This window comes from Cervus canadensis, chromosome 4, assembly GCF_019320065.1.
Source record: "Cervus canadensis isolate Bull #8, Minnesota chromosome 4, ASM1932006v1, whole genome shotgun sequence".
NCBI classification, from domain to species: Eukaryota; Metazoa; Chordata; class Mammalia; order Artiodactyla; family Cervidae; genus Cervus; species Cervus canadensis.
This window is the reverse complement of record NC_057389.1, coordinates 84,759,089-84,781,869: the sequence shown is the minus strand read 5'-3', so window position 1 is coordinate 84,781,869 and position 22,781 is coordinate 84,759,089. Positions and strand designations below refer to the sequence as shown.

The 22,781-nt window shown below is 49.2% G+C and overlaps 1 protein-coding gene and 1 non-coding gene across 4 annotated transcripts in view; both read left to right on the top strand.

Annotated features, from left to right (window-relative positions):
• The first annotated feature begins 7,515 nt into the window (after positions 1–7,515).
• LOC122441047 lies at positions 7,516–7,622 on the top strand. Its single transcript, XR_006269192.1, has one exon. It is a non-coding gene; the product is annotated as a U6 spliceosomal RNA (small nuclear RNA).
• Positions 7,623–9,356: 1,734 nt separating this feature from the next.
• ACSL6 (acyl-CoA synthetase long chain family member 6) overlaps positions 9,357–22,781 on the top strand; it is a 62,057-nt gene continuing 48,632 nt past the window's right edge. The window contains exons 1-2 of one of the 3 annotated variants that reach the window (XM_043465992.1): positions 9,585–9,733; positions 12,274–12,358. Coding sequence is in view for 1 of the 3 variants with exons in the window: in XM_043465991.1 (XP_043321926.1) it covers positions 9,685–9,733 (49 nt within the window). In the remaining 2 variants the exon portion in view is untranslated. Of the gene's footprint in view, positions 9,734–12,273; positions 12,359–22,781 lie in introns of all 3 variants that reach the window. The other 2 variants (XM_043465991.1, XM_043465994.1) reach the window with 2 other exon arrangements.

The window sequence follows — 22,781 nt, the reverse complement described above, 5'->3', positions numbered from 1 at the left end:
GATATAAATGAGATAAAAGCTTTTAGGTAGACTCTTTGGGAATTATCATGGTTTAGGAAGCACTTCCCCAGTGGCTCAGAGGGTAAAGCATCTGCCTACAATGCGGGAGACCCAGGTTCGATCCCTGGCTTGGGAAGATCCCCTGGAGAAGGAAATGGCAACCCACTCCAGTACTCTTGCCTGGAAAATCTTGCCTGAGTCGGACACGACTGAGCCACTTCACTTTCACTCACTTTTAGTTAGGATTGTCTACTTAAAAATAGTCTCTCCAGATTTGGGTAACGTGAAACTTTAAAGTTTTGCTAAATTAAGTGTTGAAAGTTTTTAAAATATCTAGGTCATTCCTAAATAAAATAAGATACTGGAACATTAATTGTTGAACATAGGCTTCCTTTTACAGAGACATTAAAAGTATCAGAAAAACATCTACTGCTGCTTTATTGGCTATGCCAAAGCCTTTGACTGTGTGGATCACAATAAACTGTGCAAGATTCTTAAAGAGATGGGAATACCAGGCCACCTGACCTGACTCCTGAGAATCTGTATGCAGGTCAAGAAGTAACAGTTAGAACTGGACATGGAACAACAGACTGGTTCCAAAATGGGAAAGGAGTACATCAAGGCTGTATGTTGTCACCCTGCTCATTTAGCTTATATGCAGAATACATCATGAGAAACGCCGGGCTGGATGAAGCACAAGCTGGAATCAAGATTGCCGGGAGAAATAACAATAACCTCAGATACGCAGATGACACCACCTTTATGGCAGAAAGTGAAGATGAACTAAAGAGCCTGCTGAGCCTCTTGATGAAAGTGAAAGAAGAGAGTGAAAAAGCTGTCTTAAAACTCAACATTCAGAAAACTAAGATCATGGCATCCGGTCCCATCACTTCATGGCAAATAGATGGGGAAACAGTGGAAACAGTGAGAAACTTTCTTTTTTGGGGGGGAGGCTCCAAAATCACTACAGATGGTGACTGCAGCCATGAAATTAAAAAACACTTGCTCCTTGGAAGAAAAGCTATGACCAACCTAGACAGCATATTAAAAAGCAGAGACGTTACTTTGCCAACAAAGGTCCATCTAGTCAAAGCTATGGTGTTTCCAGTAGTCACGTATGGATATGAGAGTTGGACTATAAAGAAAACTGAGCACTGAAGAATTGATGCTTTTGAACTGTGGTGTTGGAGGACCACAGTTGTGGTGTTGACAGTCCCTTGGACTGCAAGGAGATCCAACCAGTCCATCCTAAAGGAAATCAGTCCTGAATATTCATTGGAAGGACTGATGCTAAAGCTGAAACTCCAATACTTTGGCACCTGATGTGAAGAACTAACTCGTTGGAAAAGACCTTGATGCTACAAAAGATGAAGGTGGGAGAAGGGGACGACAGAAGATGAGACGGCTGGAAGGCATCACCGACTCGATGGACATGAGTTTGAGTAAGCTCCAGGAGTTGGTGAGAGACAGGGAAGCCTGGCGTGCTGTAGTTCATGGGGTCACAAAGAGTTGGACATGGCTGAGCGACTGAACTGAACTGAAAGATATTTAGAACTATTAATAAATAGGTTCGGTGTCACACCAAGACATTTTTGGTAAATAATACACACGTTTTTAGAAATTACAAATAATATTTATAAGTTGGCCAACGTACAGAATGCTAATGAGAGACAGGTGACAATTGCTTGCTTACGTCCTTGTTTTCACTAGAAGTTAAGGTTTTTAAGAGTTGAGAATTCCCATTAATATATGTAATTAAAACTAAAAATTAATAAGAAAAACATCTTTGTATGCAAGGTAAAAGAAGGTATGGAAACGCATTTTGTTAAGGGAAGATAATTATGTCTGAAAGCTGTTTATTTCTAAATAGGAAAGAAAATAAGGGACTAAAATATATAGCTATAGAAAGTTGTAGAAGGTTTGTGAGGGGTAAAAACACCTTTAGAAAAGAATTCTATGTGTGGTCAGGACTAACTAAGATTAGCATGAATTTAATTAAGTAAATCAACTTTGATATTAAAGATAAGATAGTAAAAATCCTGAATTTAATTTCTCAGTTAAGAGAGCAAAGGAGTTTTTTGGTTTTTATTTTTGTTTTTTATTTTATTTTTTACTTATTTATCTTTGGCCGTCCTGGATCTTCATTGCTTTGCTTGTGTTTTTCTCTAGCTGCAGTAAACAGGATTACTCTCTAGTTGTGATGCAAGGGCTACTCTCTGAGGTTGCTTCTCTTGTTGCAGAGCACAGGCTGTAAAGCGCATGGGCTTCAGTAGTTGTGGCATGTGGGTTCACTAGTTGTGGTTACCAGGTTCTAGAGTACAGTCTCAATAATTGTGGCACATGGGCTTAGTTGCCCCTGGGCATGTGGGTTCTTCCTGGGCCAGGGATTGAACCCATGACTCCTGCAACGGCTAGGGGATTCTTTATCACTGAGCCACCATGAAAGTCCCAATAGATTTTTGTTTTGTTTTGTTTTTAAATATTGAGCTGCTTTAGATAACAGATTGTAAGTTTCTTTACAAGCTTTTAAGAAATTTGTTGTAAATTTTTATATTTGCTTTTGATAACTTTTATCATCAGTTTGGTCAAGTAGATAAGTACTATTTCACAGTGACCTATGACCCTATTTGATTAAGTATTTTGAAACTTTTTGGCATTTTTGACAAACTTCTGAGAGATCAAATTCTAATGAAAATGATTTGACCTCTAGCTAACCTTGAGTTTTCCAAAGGGCCCCTGAAGCATCTCAGTTCAGTTCAGTCGCTCAGTCATGTCCAACTCTTTGCAACCCTATGGACTGCAGCATACCAGGCTTCCCTGTCCTTCACCATCTCTTGGAGCTTACTCAAACTAATGTCCATCGAGTTGGTGATGCCATTCAACCATCTCGTCCTCTGTCGTCCACTTCTCCTCATGCCTTCAATCTTTCCCAGCATCAGGGTCTTTTCCAATGAGTCAGTTCTTCACATCAGGTGGCCAAAAAGATTGGAGTTTCAGCTTCAGCATCAGTCCTTCCAATGAATATTCAGGACTGATTTCACTTAGGATTGACTGGTTTGATATCCTTGCTGTCCAATGGACTTTCAAGAGTCTTCTCCAACACCACAGTACAAAAGCATCAGTTCTTTGGTGCTCAGCTTTCTTTTGGTCCAACGCTCACATCCACACATGACTACTGGAAACACCATAGCTTTGACTAGATGGACCTTTGTAAGCAAAGTGATGTCTCTGCTTTTTAATATGTTGTCTAGGTTTGTCATAGATTTTCTTCCAAGGAGCAAGCGTCTTTTCATTTCATGGCTGCAGTCACCATCTGCAGTGAATTTGGAGCCCCCCAAAATAAAGTCTCTCACTGTTTCCCCATCTATTTGCCATGAAGTGATGAGACCAGATGCCACGATCTTAGTTTTTTTGAATGTTGAGTTTTAGGCCAGCTTTTTCACTTGCCTCTTTCATTTTCATCAAGAAGCTCTTCAGTTCCTCTTTACTTTCTGCCATAAGGCTAGTGTCATCTGCATATCTGAGATTATTTATATTTCTCCCTGCAATCTTAATTCAAGCTTGCACTTCATCCAGTCCAGCATTTCACATGTACTCTGCATATAAGTTAAATAAGCAAGATGACAATATACAGCCTTGACATACTCCTTTCCCAATTTGCAACCAGTCCATTGTTCCGTGTCCGGGTCTTACTGTTGCTTCTTGACCTGCATACAGACTTCTCAGGAGGCAAGTAAGATGGTCTGGTATTCCCATCTCTTGAAGAATTTTTCAATTTGTTGTGATCCACACAGTCAAAGGCTTTAGCGGAGTCAATGAAGCAGAAGTAGATGTTTTTCTGGAACTCTCTTGCTTTTTCTATGATCCAACGGATGTTGACAATTTGATCTCTGGTTCCTCAGACAAGCAACTCAGAGAGAGACATTAAACTAAGTAGGATTATTTGGTATGTTAAATTACATGGGAAGCATTGTCAAAGAGTGATAAACCACCTCAGGTTATACTGTATGGGTAAACATTATTAATATATATATTTTTAAATTATATGGAATTCTTAAAAAAATCTGATATTTTCTGATAAAATGTTATCAGTCATAATTCTAATTATTATCTTCCAATGCTGTCTGTCATAGCACTAACCAAGTTTCTTTGTCAGTTGCATTGTAGTAAGTAAGATCTTTAATGCCTTTTGAAGTTTTTGTCATTTATAGACAGTTATTGTTGTACTCTGATGCTTTTGCAAAAATGCTTCATCTTCAAGAAGATTCATAGAAAATACAGTTTTCTGATAACTTTCAGATCATGCCACTGAACTGGGTAAGAAATTAAAGAATCCCAATGGCTGTATAAAACTGTTAACAAAAAGGATTTGTCACATAGCACTGAGTGAGCTGCTGAATATAATATTTTTATGGTCTTTATCTGAAATATTACAGACTTTTAATCTATGTTTTTTAGATACGAGGAAAGCTTTCCCCTTAAGCTAATTATGACTTCCAGCAGCTTGAAAAATTACACCTTTATAAGCAGAACTGAAACATTTATCTTTTCTCTCTCCCTGATCCCTCTAGAAATCATAAACTCTTAGGTTTCCAGCAGCCTTATCAGGTGAATAAGGAAGATCACCTCCTGATAGGTGCAGGAATTGCAAGGTATTTGGCGGGAGAGGGGGACTTGATAAGAGAAGAATTCACTCAAATCTATAGATATTATAAGCAGAATCTGTGACAAGCCCTTGGCATGACTTTCCTGGCCTTGAGAATCCTTTTAAAAAGTTCAATCTAAGATTCCTTATGAAAAGTTCCCGGACAGCCAATTTAAAACAGTCTATATAATCAATTGTTGTTGTCTTAGTTGCTAAACCATGTTCAGCTCTTTCACAACCCCATGGACTGTAGCTGGCCAGCCTCCTCTGTCCATGGGATTTCACAGGCAAGAATACTGGAGTGGGTTGTCATTTCCTTCTCCAGGGAATCTTCCCAACTCAGGGATCGAACCCATGTCTCCTGCATTGGAAAGCAGACTCTTTACAACTGTGCTACTAGGTAAGCATATGGTCAATTATCCTTATATAAATAATCAGGCCAAGTTTATTAAAACCAGATGCATTTTGCAAACAAATTAGTTTTCATTTGGCTACATTTGGTAGACACGAGGGTAATTTTAGAGAGAAAAAGATTATGTTTCAGTGGATGTTAGATTCTGGTTCTGTTGAGTTCTGTGAAAGTGAAAAGTGAAAGTGTTAGTTGTTCAGTAGTGTCTGACTCTTTGCAACCCCACAGACTGTAAGCCCGCCAGGCTCCTCTGTCCATGGAATTATCCAGGCAAGAATACTGGAGTGGGTTGCTGTTTCCTTCTCCAGGGGATCTTCCCCGGGTCAAACCTGGGTCTCCCACATTGTAGGCAGACTCTTTACTGACTGAGTCACCAGTTGAGGTCTGTATTTACTGCCTAAGACTCATTTCCCAGATAATTCTTTGTTCTTATGTTACATTATTATAAATTTTATTGAATTATTAAAAGAACACTCTAAATTTGTTTCTGAACCTTATCACAGCAGTCTGTCTTTGGGTGAAGAGAAAATGCCCCATGACCTGCAACCAGGAAATTATGCCTACTGGAAAAGGCATCAGTCAAAGGACTGTCTCCAAGCTAGATGAAAAGATCCTTACTAGGGACTCCTAACTAGCTCATGCACAGCAACACTGAAGGGAATTGACTCTTGAATTAATACTTCCCATTTAAGAAGAGTTTCTTCACTGGACTGATCTATGGGAAGGACTACTAACTGCAAATGACACCCACATCCAGACAAGAAGACGACGAAAACAGTGGTAGTCTGCTGACCCAAGAATCTAGACCAGATCTGTAAGACCCATCCTACTAATTCAGTTGAACTGTTAACCAAATGTTTGTCCACTGTCAAAATTGAAAGTTATTATTTTACTTCTAACCATACTGTTGTCCCCAATGTTCAGGATAGAAGGAAAATTCTCTAGTGAAATTATCAGAGTATAACTACTCATGACATATATCACTGCTTGCTGTAAGTCTACCACTAAAAATACATGTACAATGATGGTTTGGCAACTTAGTATAATGGATAAAATGCATATCCTATAAAATGTTTCCCCATAATCAGACCTCTGAACTTGTTCACTGTGTTGGATTAGTTTTCCTCCAATGTAGAAAACTAGGAAGATCCCTCTCTCTAAGTAGATAGATAGATAGATATAGCAGATATAGATATCTATGTAGATATGCATGTAAACAAGAAGGTCTAGCATTAAGGGACATGATGGATTCAGGGAGGCAGTAATCATCCTGGCATCTATTAGGGACCACTAATAGGGACAACTATTTTGATCTGTTGAAAGATTTGCAAACAAAAGGGTAAATGACCAAAAAATTGTTCACATATTGAGGTCTGGGGACGTCATTCTGGCTTACACATCATTTAATTTAAATTGGAACAGTCTATTCTGTGGCTTATTGAACATACATTGTACATCTGCTTTAACCATTAAGGAAAAAATACATTTAGAAGTGAAAATAGAGTAACTGTGGTTCAAGCATTCAAAACAGAGCTGGGTGGCCATTTGTGGACCTGGTTTCAGATTGGTTCCTATATTACTGAGAATTTGAATTTTCTGAACTAACCATATCAGACTCAAGGACACTATCAGCTGTTCTCAAAACAGTATCTCCTAGCAGCTGCCAACTCAACCTTATGAAATCTTCCTCTTACCTTAGGAATATTAGTGACAGATGAAACAACTCAAGCCATAGCCTCCCAGCAGAAGGCATTAGATTCTTTAGCCAGATTAATACTAGACAATAAAATTGCTTTAGATTAGATTTTAGCAGAAAAAGGAAACAAGTGTAGTAGCTAATAGAATCTGTTATGTATATGTTAATACCACATCAGAAGTTAAGATTTACTTAGATAAAATTAGGAAATTCATTACCTGGTGACAAGTCTCCCCAGTAGCACTAGGTTCAGGCTGGTTTTCAGGCTTATTCTTCTGAATTCCTTAGTGAGTGAGATCTGTTTATCAAGGTGCATTTAAGTTTGGGTTGTCACTCCTCTTCCTGCTTCTAACCGGGTACCTGATTATAAAATGTATTGTAAGCTGTTGCACCAAAGGTGCAAGACCTGGATCTGAGAAATATTTCCTACTTGGTATGCAATGTTTCCATTTCCAATTGAGTCAGGACTATGCCCCCATTTCAACAGGAAATGGCCAGAATGGTCATCACTCTTCCCTCAAAGATTTGGCAGAAAGTTAAAACAGGAGTGAGGATTGAAGCTGTGTCTCCCTAAAATTGAATTTTCTTACCGAGTTTATGATAAATCTCTCTATCCAAAACTGTCTCCTTTCTTGTCCCCTCTGACACCAACGCTGTGCTAACTAAAGAGTAATCAACCAGAGTCAGATGACTAAAATTGCTGTTGTTGATATCATTAATGTAACTAAAAGCTATTAGAGAGATCATCATTAATATACAAACTCAGTGCTCGCTTCAGCAGCACATATACTAAAATTGGAATGATACAGAGAAGATTAGCATGGCCCCTGCGCAAGGATGACATGCAAATTTGTGAAGCGTTCCATATTTTTCTGTAAAAAAAAAACAAAAACAAAAAACTCAGGTTGTTTCTTCAGGGCAAGATGAGCTAACAGACTGCAAGCCATGGACCACCTGGCCAGAGTATCATAAACCAGGGACATCCTAACTATTGAAACTGAATCACACACCTGGTTTCAGGACTTAATGAAGCTCAAGTTCTTGATATCTCATCGCATAAAGAATTCAGTGAGTCACAAAAGTGATAGGTAAGAAATGGATTTATTTAGAGAGAAGAACACGCCACAGAAAGAAGGTGGGCCATCTCAGGCAAGAAGGCCTTAAAATATGGCCTGGTTAGTTTTTATGGGCTGGGTAATTTAATAGGCAGGATTATTCCAGTTATTTTGCGGAAGGGGTGGAGGTTTCCAGGAACTGGGCCACCGACTTCTTTTGGGTCTTTGATGGTCAGTCTTGGAACTGTCCTGGCACCTATGGGTGTGTCACTTAGCTGCTGATTTGTTACAACCAGTGTATACTGAGGATTAAGGTCTGGTGGAAGTTGACTGGTCTACCATCTTGGACCCATTTGGTTCTAGTAGTTTATGTTATCCTCCTGCATGCATGCTAATTCGCTTCAGTCATGTCTGACTCTTTGAGACCCTATGGATGGTAGTCCACCAGGCTCCTCTGTCCATGGGATTCTTCAGGCAAGAATACTGGAGTGGGTTGCCATGCCCTTCTCAGGGGATCTTCCCAACCCCAGGATTGAACCCATGTCTCTTAGTCTCCTGCATTGACAGGTGGGTTCTTTACCACTACCACCTGGGAAGCCCCATGTTGTCCTCAGGAAATGCCATTCTTTCAAAGGCTGTGCCCTGGCCCCTTCTCTCCTGTTTCCAAACTGCGATGAAGAAATGTCACAGAAATGTCACAAGAAGATCAATTTCAGCCTGTTTGTTCATATCCCTTAAGAAAAAACCCTAACTCAGAGACGAACTTGAAGTAGATCTGGGGCTTATCTTCCACTCCCTTGCTTGGAACACTGCGATAAACACTGTATTTTCCCTCACCAAAACCTGGTGTCAGTAGATTAGGTTTGCGGTGCCTCAGGCGGGGTGAGTTCAGTTCGGTAACACAACTTGTCAGCTGGCAGTGGAGCCATCCCTGTCTTTGGGTGCCTGTGTGGCCATTCTTTGTAGCTGTGAGGGGCCTCTTGAGAGGCCTCATGTGCCACATATGATTGTGTGTGAAGACCAGGATTACCTGTGTTTTGGTGAAACACCTGTGATTCCATGTGGCTTTCTGTGACCTCATGTGACCCCGTGTGGCAGCCTGTGACCACATGGAGCCTCCTGTGACCTTGGGTGGCCTCAGATTCAATCTTCCCAGAAGGAGAGATGTGCGATCTGGGGCTCTCAGCGAATATGGGCACTATCCCTCCTAACAGCCACTTTTCCAGATCCTACTTAGACTCTTATCGCCCTTTCTCTTCTTTCGTTAAGAGGGCTTGACACCCAGAGGCTCCCATTGTCTGCAAACTGAGGTCCTAGGGGGCGTTAGCGTCAGCGGGAATCGGCGCAGCAGCACGTGCGCCTACTAGGACAGGCGACCACAACCGCTCTGCCACCCAGAGTCTGCCCTGCCTTAAAAGCCAGGATCGCGCGGGTAGGGGGAAGAGTCGTGCATTGGCGAGGTGCGCGGCGTCACCACCCCGCGCGCGTCGCCAGCGCGCCCCTCTTCCTGCCCGTTTCCCCAGAACGCCGAGTCCTGACGTTGGGCTGGGGTGGGGAGGGCCCGTCCGCTCTGCAGCCCGGCCCCTCCCCCGCCCGGGGCCTCGGCGGTTCCGACGCCGGGGTGAGCGCGCGGGGCGCCGGGACCCGGCCCGCGGCGGACCTGACTGCGAGCGCCAGTGCAGAGCGCGCTCCCGGCCCTCCCCCTCCCGCCGAGACGCCGCAGCCGCGCGGGAAGGCGGGGCGCTGCGGAGCCGAGGGGCGGGGGCTAAAAATACCCGGCGGCGGCGGCGGCGGCGGCGGCGGCGGCGGCGACTGCTGGGGCTGCGGGGCTGCGGGCCGGGGAGGCCGTGCGGGGCCGGGCTGGGTCCCGCTGACCGACATGCTGACCTTCTTCCTCGTGTCGGGGGGCTCCCTCTGGCTGTTCTCGGGTGAGTCCCCCCATCCCCGTCCTCGTCCGTGACCCCCATCCCCGGCACACCGTGGGATCTTGGTCCTGGGTTGGCTGAGCCCCCAGCCCCGGCTTCTGAGCCATCCTTTCAGGACTCCGCTGGATCGCCCAGGTTTCCCCCTTCCAAATTCTGGCGGGCTCCGGGCCGCGTTTGGGAAGCAGCTGTGTCAATAAAAATGAGGGACCTTCCTCACTGCGACCCCACAACAACCTCGTCTTTGCGACCCCACAACTTCCCTCCAGTTCTCGTGGCCTCCCCACACCCCCACCCCCAATATGGCGAGGACCATCCGCTGAGCAGACTAGGCCTGAGCCCAGTCGTACCCCCAAGTCCAGGCACAGATAGTTTATCCTTGTTCATCTCCAGGGTCCAGAACTGGAGGGTGTTGGGCCCTGAGGTCCCACAGCAGGTCAAGGACATGACCCAGAATGACCTGGGGCATCCCAATCCTGGTTGAGAGGGTCTCCTCACGACCCCTCCCTGCCCACCTTTGACCCTCTGTAAAGCAGGGTTCACCTGGCTCCTCAGCTATGCCCAGGGCTTGTGACCCCACTGTGCCAGCCCCCAGCCACTCCCCCTCACAGGAGTCAGCTTCTTACCTCTGCATCCTCTCAAGAAACTTTGAGGACCCCCCTAAGTCCCTGCCCAACACCCTTCCTCCCCCACACAGAACCTGGGCTCTCACCCAGGATCCATTCATCCACCAGTTTTCCTGCCTGCATCAGTCAATACCCTCTGAGCTTTGATTTCCTCTAGGTTATGGTACCACTAAAGGGTCTCCACCTACCCTCTTCTACAAATTCAGCCTGATAATGTATGTGCAGTGCTTGAACCTTAAACTGGCTTTAAACTGACCTAGCCCAGAGCAAATGCTTTATGAAATGTTAGTTTTATTGTTATTTCACATTCAAACAGCAGTATCAGAGGAAGTAGTAAGGTTCTTTCTGAGCAGAAGGGGAGGAAGTCGACCCTTTTGAAATTCTTAACTGAAACTTTGCCTGTTATTTAATATTCACGGCAAATCATAGGAGGTCAGTGGTGCTGGTTTTTTTTTTTTAAACTGAGGTTCAGAATTGAGGTTAATTGACTTGCCAATGTCACACGGATAATATCTGAAAGATTAGGGTTTGATCTGAAGTTTTAATTGATCCATCATTGCTAAGTGCTTCGTGGCATCAGGCTTGAACTGGAGGGTTGGTGGGCGTCCCCTTCCATCATTGCCCTGTGTCAGGCCACAGGGGCCGCTCCCCTGAGCTGGGGAGCGAGTGAGGCCTCCCTAATCCCCTCAGCTCCCTAAGCTCCTTCTGTCTGCCGGGTCTGAGGACAAGCTGGACAGGGCCCTCTGGGTCTGATGTGTGCATCCAGCAGACAGGGTTGGAGCTAGAGCTAGGGTTAGGAACAGAGGGCCAGAGGTATCAAAATAGCGATGATGATAGTAACAGCCCCTACTTACTGCACGGATGATGCTCTCAGAGCCCTTTCCTTGTGTGAGGACCCCGTCGCGCTACCCTTAGGCGACCCCATCACCACCACCAACAACAACAACCCCCTGGCCATAGGTCCAAGGGTAGCTCTCTGGAGCCTTGGTCTTCTGTGGCTACAGGGAGGTGCCTGAGAACTGCAGGAGTCATCAGCAGCCTCTGAGAAAAAAAATCCTTTCGGTGCAAGATGCTCATCTGAAAGTGGGATTCAGCCAACCCTAACTCAAACTGGCCTTCAGTCCTGCTTTGTTGCGGAATGTTTCGCAAAGCGATCAGGTGCTGCCTAGAGTGGGGAAACTGCCTCACTGAAGGGCTTTTGAGGGGCCTCGGAATGGTCAAGTAGGGAGGCTGTTGGTACAGGGAGGCAGCTGCTTCCCTAGAGGCCAGATTTCTCAATGAGTACAGGAAATTTCTCAAAAGATGCCACAGTTGGTGTAAGGGTGAAACACTGAGGCTGCTGTGTGGCGCCTACTCCAGCCACACATCATGGCATTCCCAGATCATTCTACCTTCCTTGAGACTCTGCCTAGACCCAGCCTTTCTCTGAGGCAGGGAGGACACCTGGGCTAACACTGACTACACATTCTGATCCCATGACAGCTGCCAGAATCCTCTGGCTCAGCTGGGGCTAGGAGAGGCCCCCATGAAGTGATAGTACTCTTTGTAGAGTTATGTGCCATTTACCACCCAGTCTGGCCCTGCAGAGACACGGGGAGAGCCTCCTGGAGGAGATACTGCCTGTCTGGGGGAAGCAACCATGTGCTCTGAGCCTTGGGAGAGCAACGGCTATACTGAGGCCAACCCAGACCCCACCTGTGTGTTGAGTAATAAACAGGGAAACAAAATAGGCCCCGGTGTGGTGAGTCAGATGCCCTGGCCCAGGAAAACATGGTCTCAGTGCTGTGAGCACTCAGAGGACTTTGAGAACAATAGATTGGCACTTCTGCCTGCCAAATGGCACCCTTGTACACAATAGAAAGAGGCTCCCCTCTTGGTGGATGAACTTCTAGGCTGACGCAACCCTGTGTCCTTCTACAGGATCCAGTCTGCACAACCATATACCCGACCATCGGTGACGTCTGAGTGGGCTTCTGCAGCATACAGGGGTGTTTGTCAGAGGCAGGTAGGCCAAACCCCAGGTAGAGAAAGTCAGGTCAGCAAAGATGTGCAGGAAGAACTGTGGTGGGAGATGGGTCTTTTAGGGTTTTTTGCTTGAGTATTGTGGGTTGTCAGAGGGGATGGAGTCTGGATGGGAGGGGATTCTAGGGAAGATGGTTTTATTTCTGGGGCAGAGAAGCCCTTGATTTACCTGCAGTGGCCAGGCTGAACCAGCAGGAGGAGAGTGGAGGCTGGGAGAGCAGTGGGAGGCTGTTGAGATATTATGGATGAGAATAAGTCTGGCCAAAGATGGTCCAGTTGAGGCTAGGTTCCAGGAAGAGGAATGGTGGCAGAGACTGGTGTGGCAGCAATCTGGCTATGGGTATCCAGGGCAGTTGCAGACTTGCACAGCCTAGCTCAGTTCAGCCCAATCAGATTCTTCCTCCATCTCTGCTCGCATTAGGGTAGAGGACTGGTGCGAGGTCTGGGGCCATCCCAGGGGGCCCAGGAAAGCAGCCAGGAATTGGACAGACAGTGGACTCCGGGCAGGACATCTGAGGGCACACCTCACAAAAGAAGGCCTGGATTTGCATATGGTGCACCTCTGTGTGGGAGAATTCTGACCTTACTGCCCTCTCTCGCTCCCCAGCCCATGGTGGGGCAGGGGGGTACTCCCCATGAGCGCACGCTAACACCAGGGGGCAGTAGAACCCAGCCGCTCTGCTCCCTGGCTGGTTTTCTGTCCCTTGAGGTTGTAAGGGCTCTTGGGTTGACCTTCAGAAGGCAGAACCTGGCTCAGCTGCAGCCCCAGATGGGATCCAGGGCTGTCCCCTACACACAGCATTCAGGATAAGTGAGCATGAGGCTCTGATTTTTTACAAAAAGAGGCTGAAGTTGCAGGCATTTGTATAACAGAAGCTGCAGTGTGTAATTAGCCAGTGCCTGGCACATAGTAGGCACTCAAAACATTCATTGAATGAAGCACTGTTGGGGAGGAGCGGTGTTTTCATCGCAGAAGCGTTGTTGCAAACGTGCTGACTTGACTGCTGTTTTCTTGAGCGTATATCGTGTGTCCAGCACCATGTTCTACAGTCCGCAAGCTATCATTTAATTCCACCCATGACACTGTGGTGCTGTTAGCCCCCTTTAACAGATGCAGCATCAAGACACAAGGAGGTTCAGTGGAGAAGCCACCCCTGAGAGCTGTGAGTCAGACCACATTCTCAGACTCCAGGCCACAGAAGGACCTGGAGGATTGGAAAGAACCCAAGCCCCCCCAGCAGGCTGGTCGGTGGGCACAGACAAGGGAGCAGTCCTTGGACGGGGAGTGTTTAAGAAGACAGGTGTAAAGAGCAGGGGCTGGCACATAGGAAAGGGCTAACTAAATGTTAGCTAAAGTTGTAACACCTTGAGCTAAGCCTTCCTCAAAGGAGATGCAGGACTCTGACATGCCAAAAGGGAGTGGGGAAAGAACAGACATTCCAGGCAGAAGGACCCATGAGAGAAAAGACTGAGAAGACAGTTGAATGAAAGCCTGGCACAATATCTACTCAGCCAATGTGGTCTCCGGGGCTGGGCTCTGCAGGCCTAGGAGGCCAGGCCGAAGAGGCTTTATTCTGTGTGGTAGCCGTTTCAAGGGCATATGGCCAAAACTGAGCATGTGGATGGCCAAGGTGAACGGTCCCTGCACCCTTCAAGCCACGCGCATCTCCCGGGGGCACAGCTTCCACTAAACTATAGTCTTTGGCCTCTTCTACTGTGATCTCCTGAAGGCAGAGCCAGGGTGTCTCCTGCCTGTGCCCCAAGCCAGGGCCAGTACACAGTGTGTGTGTCAGTGTTGATTGCATAAGTGAATGATGAGAAAAATTCCCTGAGAATAATTTATCTTAATAATGATGTGCTTTATAATCTTTTGTCTCACCACAAGTCCACTGACTGACCGCAGACCTTGAATGTGCTCCTACTGGGTGCCACGCTCTCTGCCTAGCTGGGGGATGTCGTCAATACCGGGAAAGTCCTAGGGGGAAGCAGGTATGAACCCCTTGCAGCCAGAGCCATAGCAGCCTTCATTGGAGAGCTCAGAACAGAAGGAGGTGCTCCAGAAGTGCGTTCACGAATGAGTGAATAACTGCACTTGTAGCTGCAGGGTGATGGGCTTTGTGGAAGGTAGTCTTCTGTGAGGACGAGATTCCGTCATTTCCTTAGAGCTCCACGTTTCCAGTCTCCCAGTAGGCTGGGAGCTCACTCTGGACAAGCAGAGCTGAAAGGAGGCCCCAGCCCCGGTCCTCAGCTCACTGGAGGATCTCGTCTGATGGCCCCATGCCCTGTGTTGGCCTGGTCAGAGTCCCCACCAACCACTCATTGAGCCTTAGGAGGGGAGCACTGAGACTGAGGTCCTGTTTTGGGCCTTTGGGGTTGGCCTTCAGGTTAGGCCCAGAGGTGGTGCCACATAATTGCTCAGTTGCTCTGGGATCCCGTGGTTGGTGTGGTCATTCTCTGACCTAGCTACTTGGTGTGGTTTCCTGATTCATGTGAGGCTTGGGGTCTGTGACGAGCAGAAGTAGGAAGATGGGAAATGGGCTGGGACAAATGTGAGCCAAGCCAAGCTGTCTGTTCAAAAGTTCAATCTGTAATCTAAGAGCCTGAAAGATTTTAGATCCCGAGAAGTTCCATCTGTGCCTGTTCACCAGCTCTTCCTGGAGATACTCTCCTCTCCCGACAGCTACTCCAGGGAGTAGGGGTGCTTGGGGGTGGCCATGGAGAGTTGGAGGTGGCTGGCTTCTGATTCATCATCTGCTCATTCAGGCCTGCATTCCAAGGTAACTGCCACCTGGGGCTTTAGAGCAGGAAGCCAGGCCAGGATGGTGCCAATGAGGTAACAGTCGGCATCTGTTACCAGATCCTGGGGTAAGCAAACCTGGGCTGGTATCTCTCAGGGCTGGGAATAGCTCTAGTGACTATAGCTGTTGGAGGAATGGAGAGATAGGACAGGCTGGCCCGGGCTGAATGGGCAGCTCTGGGATAGTGCCCACCAATCAACACCAGGAACCCTGACCCACTCTCTGAACCACCACAGTTTGGCCCACCAGCACAGAAGGTGGCTACCAGGATTAGCCCTTGGTAGCCCTGTTTTTCCCACTAGTATCTTTTCATTGTTTGAGTTGATTTTTGTTTTCTCTAGATTGTTCTCATGGCCAAGAATCCCCAGTGGGGTTCCTCCTGACCACTAACCCTTCCCCCAGCCTTGGCTATAAACCATTCTGGGGACTGACTGTGGGATCCTGCCACATAGACAGGAGGGCTGTGGGGAAGGGGAGGGGGCAGTAAGGTCAGCCAGAGGTTGGACAGCATGGCCAGCTGGAGCCACACAGCAGAGACAGTCAGAGATGGAGATAGAACGGTAGTCAGAGCTGGGGCAGAGAATGCAGCAAGATGGAATGTGGGCCAGCCAGTGAGACTGGAGAGTAAGGTTGGCCTGAGGGTAGATGGTGAGGTCCTAGAGGTCAGTAAGAGGAAAGCAGGTGTCCATGTGGAGAAGGGGGCCTCCGGGAGAACCTATCCAGGCCTACCATGACCCCTTGACTGTGGAAGGGGTGGTGCTTCTGGCCATTCTTCTGCATGAAGCCACCTTTACCCCAGGATGCTGGAGAACGTACCTTCCATCAGGTGTGTTGGGTGTGCTCCTCTGGGGGACACCACTGACTCACCTGTACTCAGCCTCCACTCAGCCTGCAGGCTGCCTCCTCCTCAGCCTGGCTCTGCCTGGAGTGGTGCGGAGAAAGGGAAGGCGGCTTTCCCTTGGCCCAGTGGGCTGTTGGGAGGTTTGGGGATGTGTGTCCCTGATCCCCTTGCCACAGGTCAGACGGCAGGGAAGGCTGTGACCTGTGAAGCCCCCTTTTTCATCTGGATTGAAGTTTCGTTTCTCTTCCTCCCCTACTTCCTGCTTCTCCTCAGTGGGGCAGCCCCATGAACTCTCTCAGGGTTTCTTGGGCATGCTGTGTGATCCCAGCTGACAGCGGGAGGACCCAAGGAGGGTGGATGGTCATCAGAGATGGGCGTTTTCTCTGGGCTAAGAGGCAGACAAGGCCTGTTTCCCTTGGGTTGCAGGATACCTGTGGAACATCCACAAACCCTCCTCTTGGTTCAGAATCAGCGCCGAGGTGGTTTTGTCCTAGATTTTCTCTCAGGCTAAATGATCATATGTGTGTTTGAGATCTTGCTGTGTCATTGTCACCTGTTGATGGGAGTCTGTGTAGCATCCATGCTGCATAACCTGTCCACACAGGTTAGCCTCTCCTGTGTGTCCGGTCTCTAGGTGGATGCCTAGGGTGTGCACTGTTTTCTACCTGGTTTATTCACTCAGTGTCATCCACTGCAGAGGAAATCTGCAGCCACACATTGCAAACAATGTGGAAGCTGAAGGCAGTACTGTGAGTTTTTCAAGTTAAATGACTATGCTTTATTCTGAGATGATGTTCTTCCATCTGTCTTGTAATAAAATATGTTGGGAATCTGGTTGGGGTTTTGTTTTGTTATTAATACATTCCTTTAAAAATACGTAGATAAATGCAGATATTTGTGCCATGGTTAATGGACAGCTCCTGGTGACGCTAGGGTGTCAAACAAGCAGCTCTGAAAGTCTGAACAAGACTGAAGTCTGACCTTGTTGTGGAGCTCTGTGGGAGATGGAGTCCCAGCTCTGGAGTGTGATTGTGCATGTTGGGCTCTGGGATACGACCCCACCCACAGCCCACGGGTGCTTGTGGCAGCAGGCAGGGGTACCCGAGACCCCCGTTCCTAAATGTCTTCTCTGTGCACTGCAGGGGCTCTTGTTTACTGTCACATATTTCTTCCCATTTCTTTCTCCACATTTCGCCTCAACTCCATGAGAATTACCAAAGTTCCAGATACCAAAAAGTTGCTTCCTGAGGCCCAGTCATGACTATTTCTGAGAAGGACATAATAGCCAGAGCCTCAGAATGGGCCGATCCTGTTTCTTGGCCCCGCCTTCCCCGACCTGACGCAGTGATTTTCTAAGCAGCCACAGGGGCCTTCAGCTGCCTCTGGAGAGCTGGGGGATTCAGTGAGAATCCAGGTGATGACTCCTCAGTGGGTCAGTGTGAACAACGTCTGTCAGCCTCCCTAGGCCAGCCGGGACCTGGTTTAGCTTTGGTCTGAAAGAGATTTTTGTTTTCTGGTGAGAACAGCCCCAGTCTGGCCAAGTGCCGGAGGCAGCGGTAGGAATACAAACCCTTTCATGTGACAGACCCGAGTATAGAGGTGCAGGCCTGCCAGCAGCAGGCCCTCCCCTGCCACGGCTCCTCCGGAGGCAGTCATTTGCATAGTCCCCCATTCATCCTGGCCTTGAAAAGGAGGCCTGAGTTCTCAGTCCTCCCTGACCAGCGGTGGGCTGGGCTGCCTTAACTCTGTGGACGCCACCAGCTCTCCCCAGCCAACAGCAGGTCTTGGTGACTAGAGGGCAGTGGAAGGCAGAGGCCTCTGCATGGCCCTGAGTCACTCCAGAGGGGATGATTCAGGAGGTGGCAGGGTCCCACTGACCAGCACAGACTTTCTGCTGAACTGAGCGAGATTCAGATTTGTTTCTCCTTGTGCCATTCTCAAGAGGAACTTGGTCAAAGAATGAGGAAGCCAGAAGATTAAGCTGTTTATCAGAGTCCCAGAAAACTTTAACCAAAAGCAGAACTCCCTTTTCTCTGCTCATTGTCATTCCTGTGAAATAAACCATGACCCCGGAAAGGGTGGGTATAGGCGCCTTGTTGGCTCCTGGCCGTGGTAGTGGTCCCTCTGGCTGAAATCTGGAGGCATGGCTTGCCTGGGACACTCTGGCATCCTCAAACCCCACGGTGCTAGGTCAGGTGAGCTGGTGGGCACCATCAGCCTGTGGCTGATGTACAAAGCACGGGGTGATGTATAGCGCAGATCATAGTCTTTTTCTCTCAGCAGCCACGTGCCGTCTTCTCAGCTTCAATGCCTCCTTCCCAGGAGTCCCCGCACATTACAGGCCTCTTTCTGGGACTCTGTTGCCTTCTCAGAACTCTCCTTCCCACCTTGCTCCTGATCTCTTGCTCCCTGTCCCTGACTGAGGATGTGTTTTAGGTTCTGTCTTGTGACTCTCACCCCAAGCAGGATGTCTCCAAGCTGCTCCTGAGTAAGAAATGGGCAAGCGAGTCCTTTGCTCTTTTGCTCGCCTCACCTCAGTGACCCCAGCCACCTCTTAACAGGACCCTCAACCCACCTACGAGGAACTTCCCCATAACTGGAGGGAGTCACATCCTGTCCCACCTGTAACCCTGGCCACCGGCGGTTGAGCTCTGAGAGCAGGACAGCATGGCCCTGCCAGGAGCAGCCCACGTTCTCTTTCTGAGCCTGAACCTGTAGGGTTTGCCGTGTGTCCTCACTTGGGGCCAGTGACGAAATGGATCACTGCTCCCAAGGCCAGGGCTCTGGTAGCCCTAACCTGGATGGGCGGGGCAGGGCGGGGAAAGGATCATGTTGCAGCCACGGGACTTGGCTCCCTGCACGGTGGGGCCTGGCCAGGGTGTATCCTCTGCCTGTGTAGCGCTCATGGCCCTTGCCACTTTCCCTGTCTGCCGCCCCCGGAATTAGTGTGGAAGGAAGGACAGTGAGGCCCAAGGCTCATGCACCCTGTCAGTCCTAGTCATCGTCCCCTGGAAATACTGCTAAAGGGAATATTGCCATTGTCTTAACTTCTGCTGCTCCTTCTCATTCTGAGAATTTTTGTCCAGTCTGATTCCTGGTAATGACAACTTTTATCTCAGAGCTCTTAAAAGACACTGTGTTTCTCTTTGCTCCTCTGCGCTCAAGGCTATTTGTATTTTTAAGTGTCTGATTAAGTATTGTTTGAGCCTGGCTTCCCGGTGTGGCTGTCAGGAATGCGGGCCCATGTTCCCTGACCAGGGCTTAGGGTGAGTGAGATTCCTGAGAGGTACTGGGCTGAGGATGGGGAGCAGAAGGTGATACGGGCCACCTCCAAGTGAACTGCTGAAGGGAAGCCTGTCCAAGGCGGGTTCAGGCTATTGAGACAGGGGCCTTGCGCAGCAGTTGGGCACAGCCAGCCTTTAATTAGGCCTTTCTACGTCAGGAGTCTGAGTTAAACCTTCAGAACTACACTCAGGCTCCTCAGGGAGGTTCGGCAGGTGAGCTACTCTGTAACCCAGCAACCCTGAATCCTGGGCCTGTCTCTCGTGGGGGAACGTGCAGTGGGCCTCACCTAGCAATTCCCAGCTCGGGGAGGCCCTCTGCCCCGCGTCTGCCCCAGTCCTCTGTGGTCCTGTGAGTCTAATTAAAGCCCAGGAGGAAGGCGGCCCCTCTCTCAGCACAGAGCTCGAATGCCTGTGTGAACGGGGAGGGTGCCAGGCTGAGGGAGAGTTGTGTCTTCCTCTCAACAGACTAGGCCACCCAGGTGGGATGGTGAGGTTTGTGCTTCTCGACCTGGTGCCTGGGCCACACGCTTTCTGGGGCAACATTGCTGGGCTGGGACTCCCCGCCTCTGGCACCCTGTGTGGTTTTCTGTCAGCCAGGACCTGGGTTACATCCACTGAATTTTCTGCCCCAGAAGCTACCCTGAGAAGCATTGAAGGAGGCTTTCACCTTAAAGATATCTCTGAAAATGTGCCTAGATAAGTAAGAGTCCTGCCTGGAAAGAAGAGAAAAGGGCTTTGGGCTGCTGAGGGTGGGTCCTCAGGCATTTGTGCATTTTCGAGCTCCCTCCAGGTGGGGTTGCCAGAGGCTGGGGACTGGGAGCCCAAACAGGCTTGTGCCAGGTTCCAGGTAAGGGCTGCTGAGGCAGGAAGCTCTCCACACAGCCCGCCCCCAACGGTGGGGCTAGCAGGGGAAGCCGAATCAGCTCCTGGGAAGGTGTTGCAAGGCCCGCAGGCTCTAGAGTTTCCAGGCAGGCTGAGCGCAGAGCTCTCAAGAGGGAGCTCAGAGTGCTGTGCCACGACCTGAGGAGGTGGACGGTGCTGGGAAGGCCCTGTTCTGGAAGATTCGAAAGAGTGTGAGTGGGGCTTGAGGGTGGTGCGGTGGTCCTCCGGGCCAGACCTGCCTTTTACTCTCCGGCAGTGGCCCCTGTGTGCCTGCTCTGTGCCCTGTCACATCCTGTCTTGGGAAGGAAGAGTGAAAAAAGGCTGTAGCTGATCCCCACCCCCACTCCTTCCGCGGTGAAGAAAACTTGCAGGATTGAGGCCCTGCACATCCTGGGACCTCACTGTCCCAGGCTGCCTGCCAGAGGTGTTGAGGGAGTTTCGGGGCTCAGCTTTGGTTTCAGTGGGCCAAGGTGTGAATTCTGGCTCCAGGGTGGCCACCCCCCGCCCTCCTCTGCCCCGCCTCCCCCACCAGCAAAGTGGGAAAGCATCTCAGGACAGGCCTTGAGAAGGGGATGGTGTGCTGCTGTGTTGGGGGAAGCGCAACCATTATCTTTTACCTGCCGATACTGGTATTTGGTCTGGAGTGTCCCCACTGCCCAGAACGTCTCTAAGCAAACGTTTTTTCTGGGACTGTCCCTAATCTCTTTCCTCTCCCCGAAGTAGACTGGGTGTGACCTGGTGGGGGTAGAGGCAGCCTCTGGAAGGAGCTGGAGGAGATTCCTGGGCGATGGTGCAGGCTTCCCTCTGCCAGATCTGGCATCCCCTCCCCCACTTCCACTGCTTCCCACCACCCCCACCGCTCATGCTGCCTGCAGGTCCCCAGCCCACGGCTGAGGGCCTGGCCACAGATAGATGTGTAAGAAGACTTTGTCCTTAAGCAACCCTTCTGACAAACCACTCTCTAGAACTGAAGACAGGGTGGAGGTGGGGAGAAGCAGAGGGGTATAATCTGAGGCTCTTTGCAACCTGGCAGAGTAGGGGTTAAGGCTGGGTTGCTTGCCTCTGAGCTGATCTGAGCCAGTGCTCCCCTGCGTGCAGATTGGAGGTGGGGAGCAGCGGGGGCCTTGAGGGGCCATCAGCTCCTCATAGCACTGTTCTGCACCCCGTCCTCTACCAGACCCACTGCCACAGCTGCCGGGGAGCCTCTGCCACCACTCCTAGAGCTCCCACCATCAGCTGGCTTCTCAGAGCAGGCATTTGTTGCCATCAGCTGTCCCCAGGAGGACAGACTTGGGGCAGGGCCTTCACCACTTTTGGGTTTTGATCAAGATGTGGTAAGTGCTCCCCAAGCCCCACATACCCTTTATAAAGGGAGACTGGTACTGGTGGGACCAGCTCACTGCCTCCCCAGTGCCAGGAGCCTGCTGGAAAGGTAGGGTATGAAGGCATGTCATTCTGCAGGCTGTCTTCGAGCCCTTTTAGCTGGCAGAGACAGAGTAATTGCTTGAGCTAACTTCTGTCTATTGAATATTTTCCTTTCGGTGCACCTGGCGCTATATTCTCTGTCCACAAGATTTTTTGAGATGAGGCACAGGGGTTAAGTGACTTGTCTGAGGTCATACAGCCATCAGTATGAGTCAGGACTTGGACCCAGTCAATCCAGCACCAGAAGTCTCCTATGGGCCTTTTCCCTGGCTTGTTTGCAGGAGCTCTGGACCCTGGGAGTTTAATTCTATTTCAGAGCCCTTCACTGGGAGTTAAGGAGGTGCTTTAATGATCTGCTGGCTTGCCTTGTGTGCCCCCATTTCTGAAGCCATCAGAGGTTTGCACAAACCCATTGCACGGACCTCCCCCCCACCCACCCCCACCCCCCGCCTCCAGGCAGATAGAGGGAAGCCAGTGTGTTTCTAAGGGGAAGGAAGAATCTGAGGATCATGGAGGGTCTCAGTACCAGGGTGCTGACTTCGAAGTTTTGTCCTCAGGTAGGAGGGAGCCAGGTAAAGTTTTTGAGCAGTGGTCACTATTTGGTCATGGTTGTGTATCAGGAACATAACTCTGGTGTCAGTGTAAACACTGCACAGAGTAGGGTGGCCTGTGGGGAGACTGGTGTGGGAGTCTGGACTGCACTTGGTGATGGCTGGACCAGACCAGGCCGGGGGAGGGGTAGCAGGGTGGAAAGGAGTGGTCAGATTTGGGAGATGTTTAGGAAGTAGTCCGGACAGAGCCATCTTGCCAGATCATGGAAGTCTAGAGTGCTGGGGTGGGCTTAGGAAGCTGGACCAGCAGAGGGCTCTTGGAGTGGAGCCATGGGTTTGGGGGCCATCTGCACTGGAAATGGTCCCTGGGGCTCTGCCTCTACCACCTGAAGTCAGAGTGCTTCCAACCAGGGTCCCCTTCCTCCTGCTCTTTCTCTTTCCTGGGTTTTAACAGCTGTGCCTGTCACTTCCCACCATCCATGGGGGTGAGGAGGGGCCTGGTGCCACCACTTGGTATTCTGAACTGGAGAAGGAGGCATAGCATATGCTGAAGGAGAGGAGGCTAGTTGATGCTGAGGGCTGGGAACCCTTGCCAGGTGAATATTTACAAACACAGCTGCTCTCT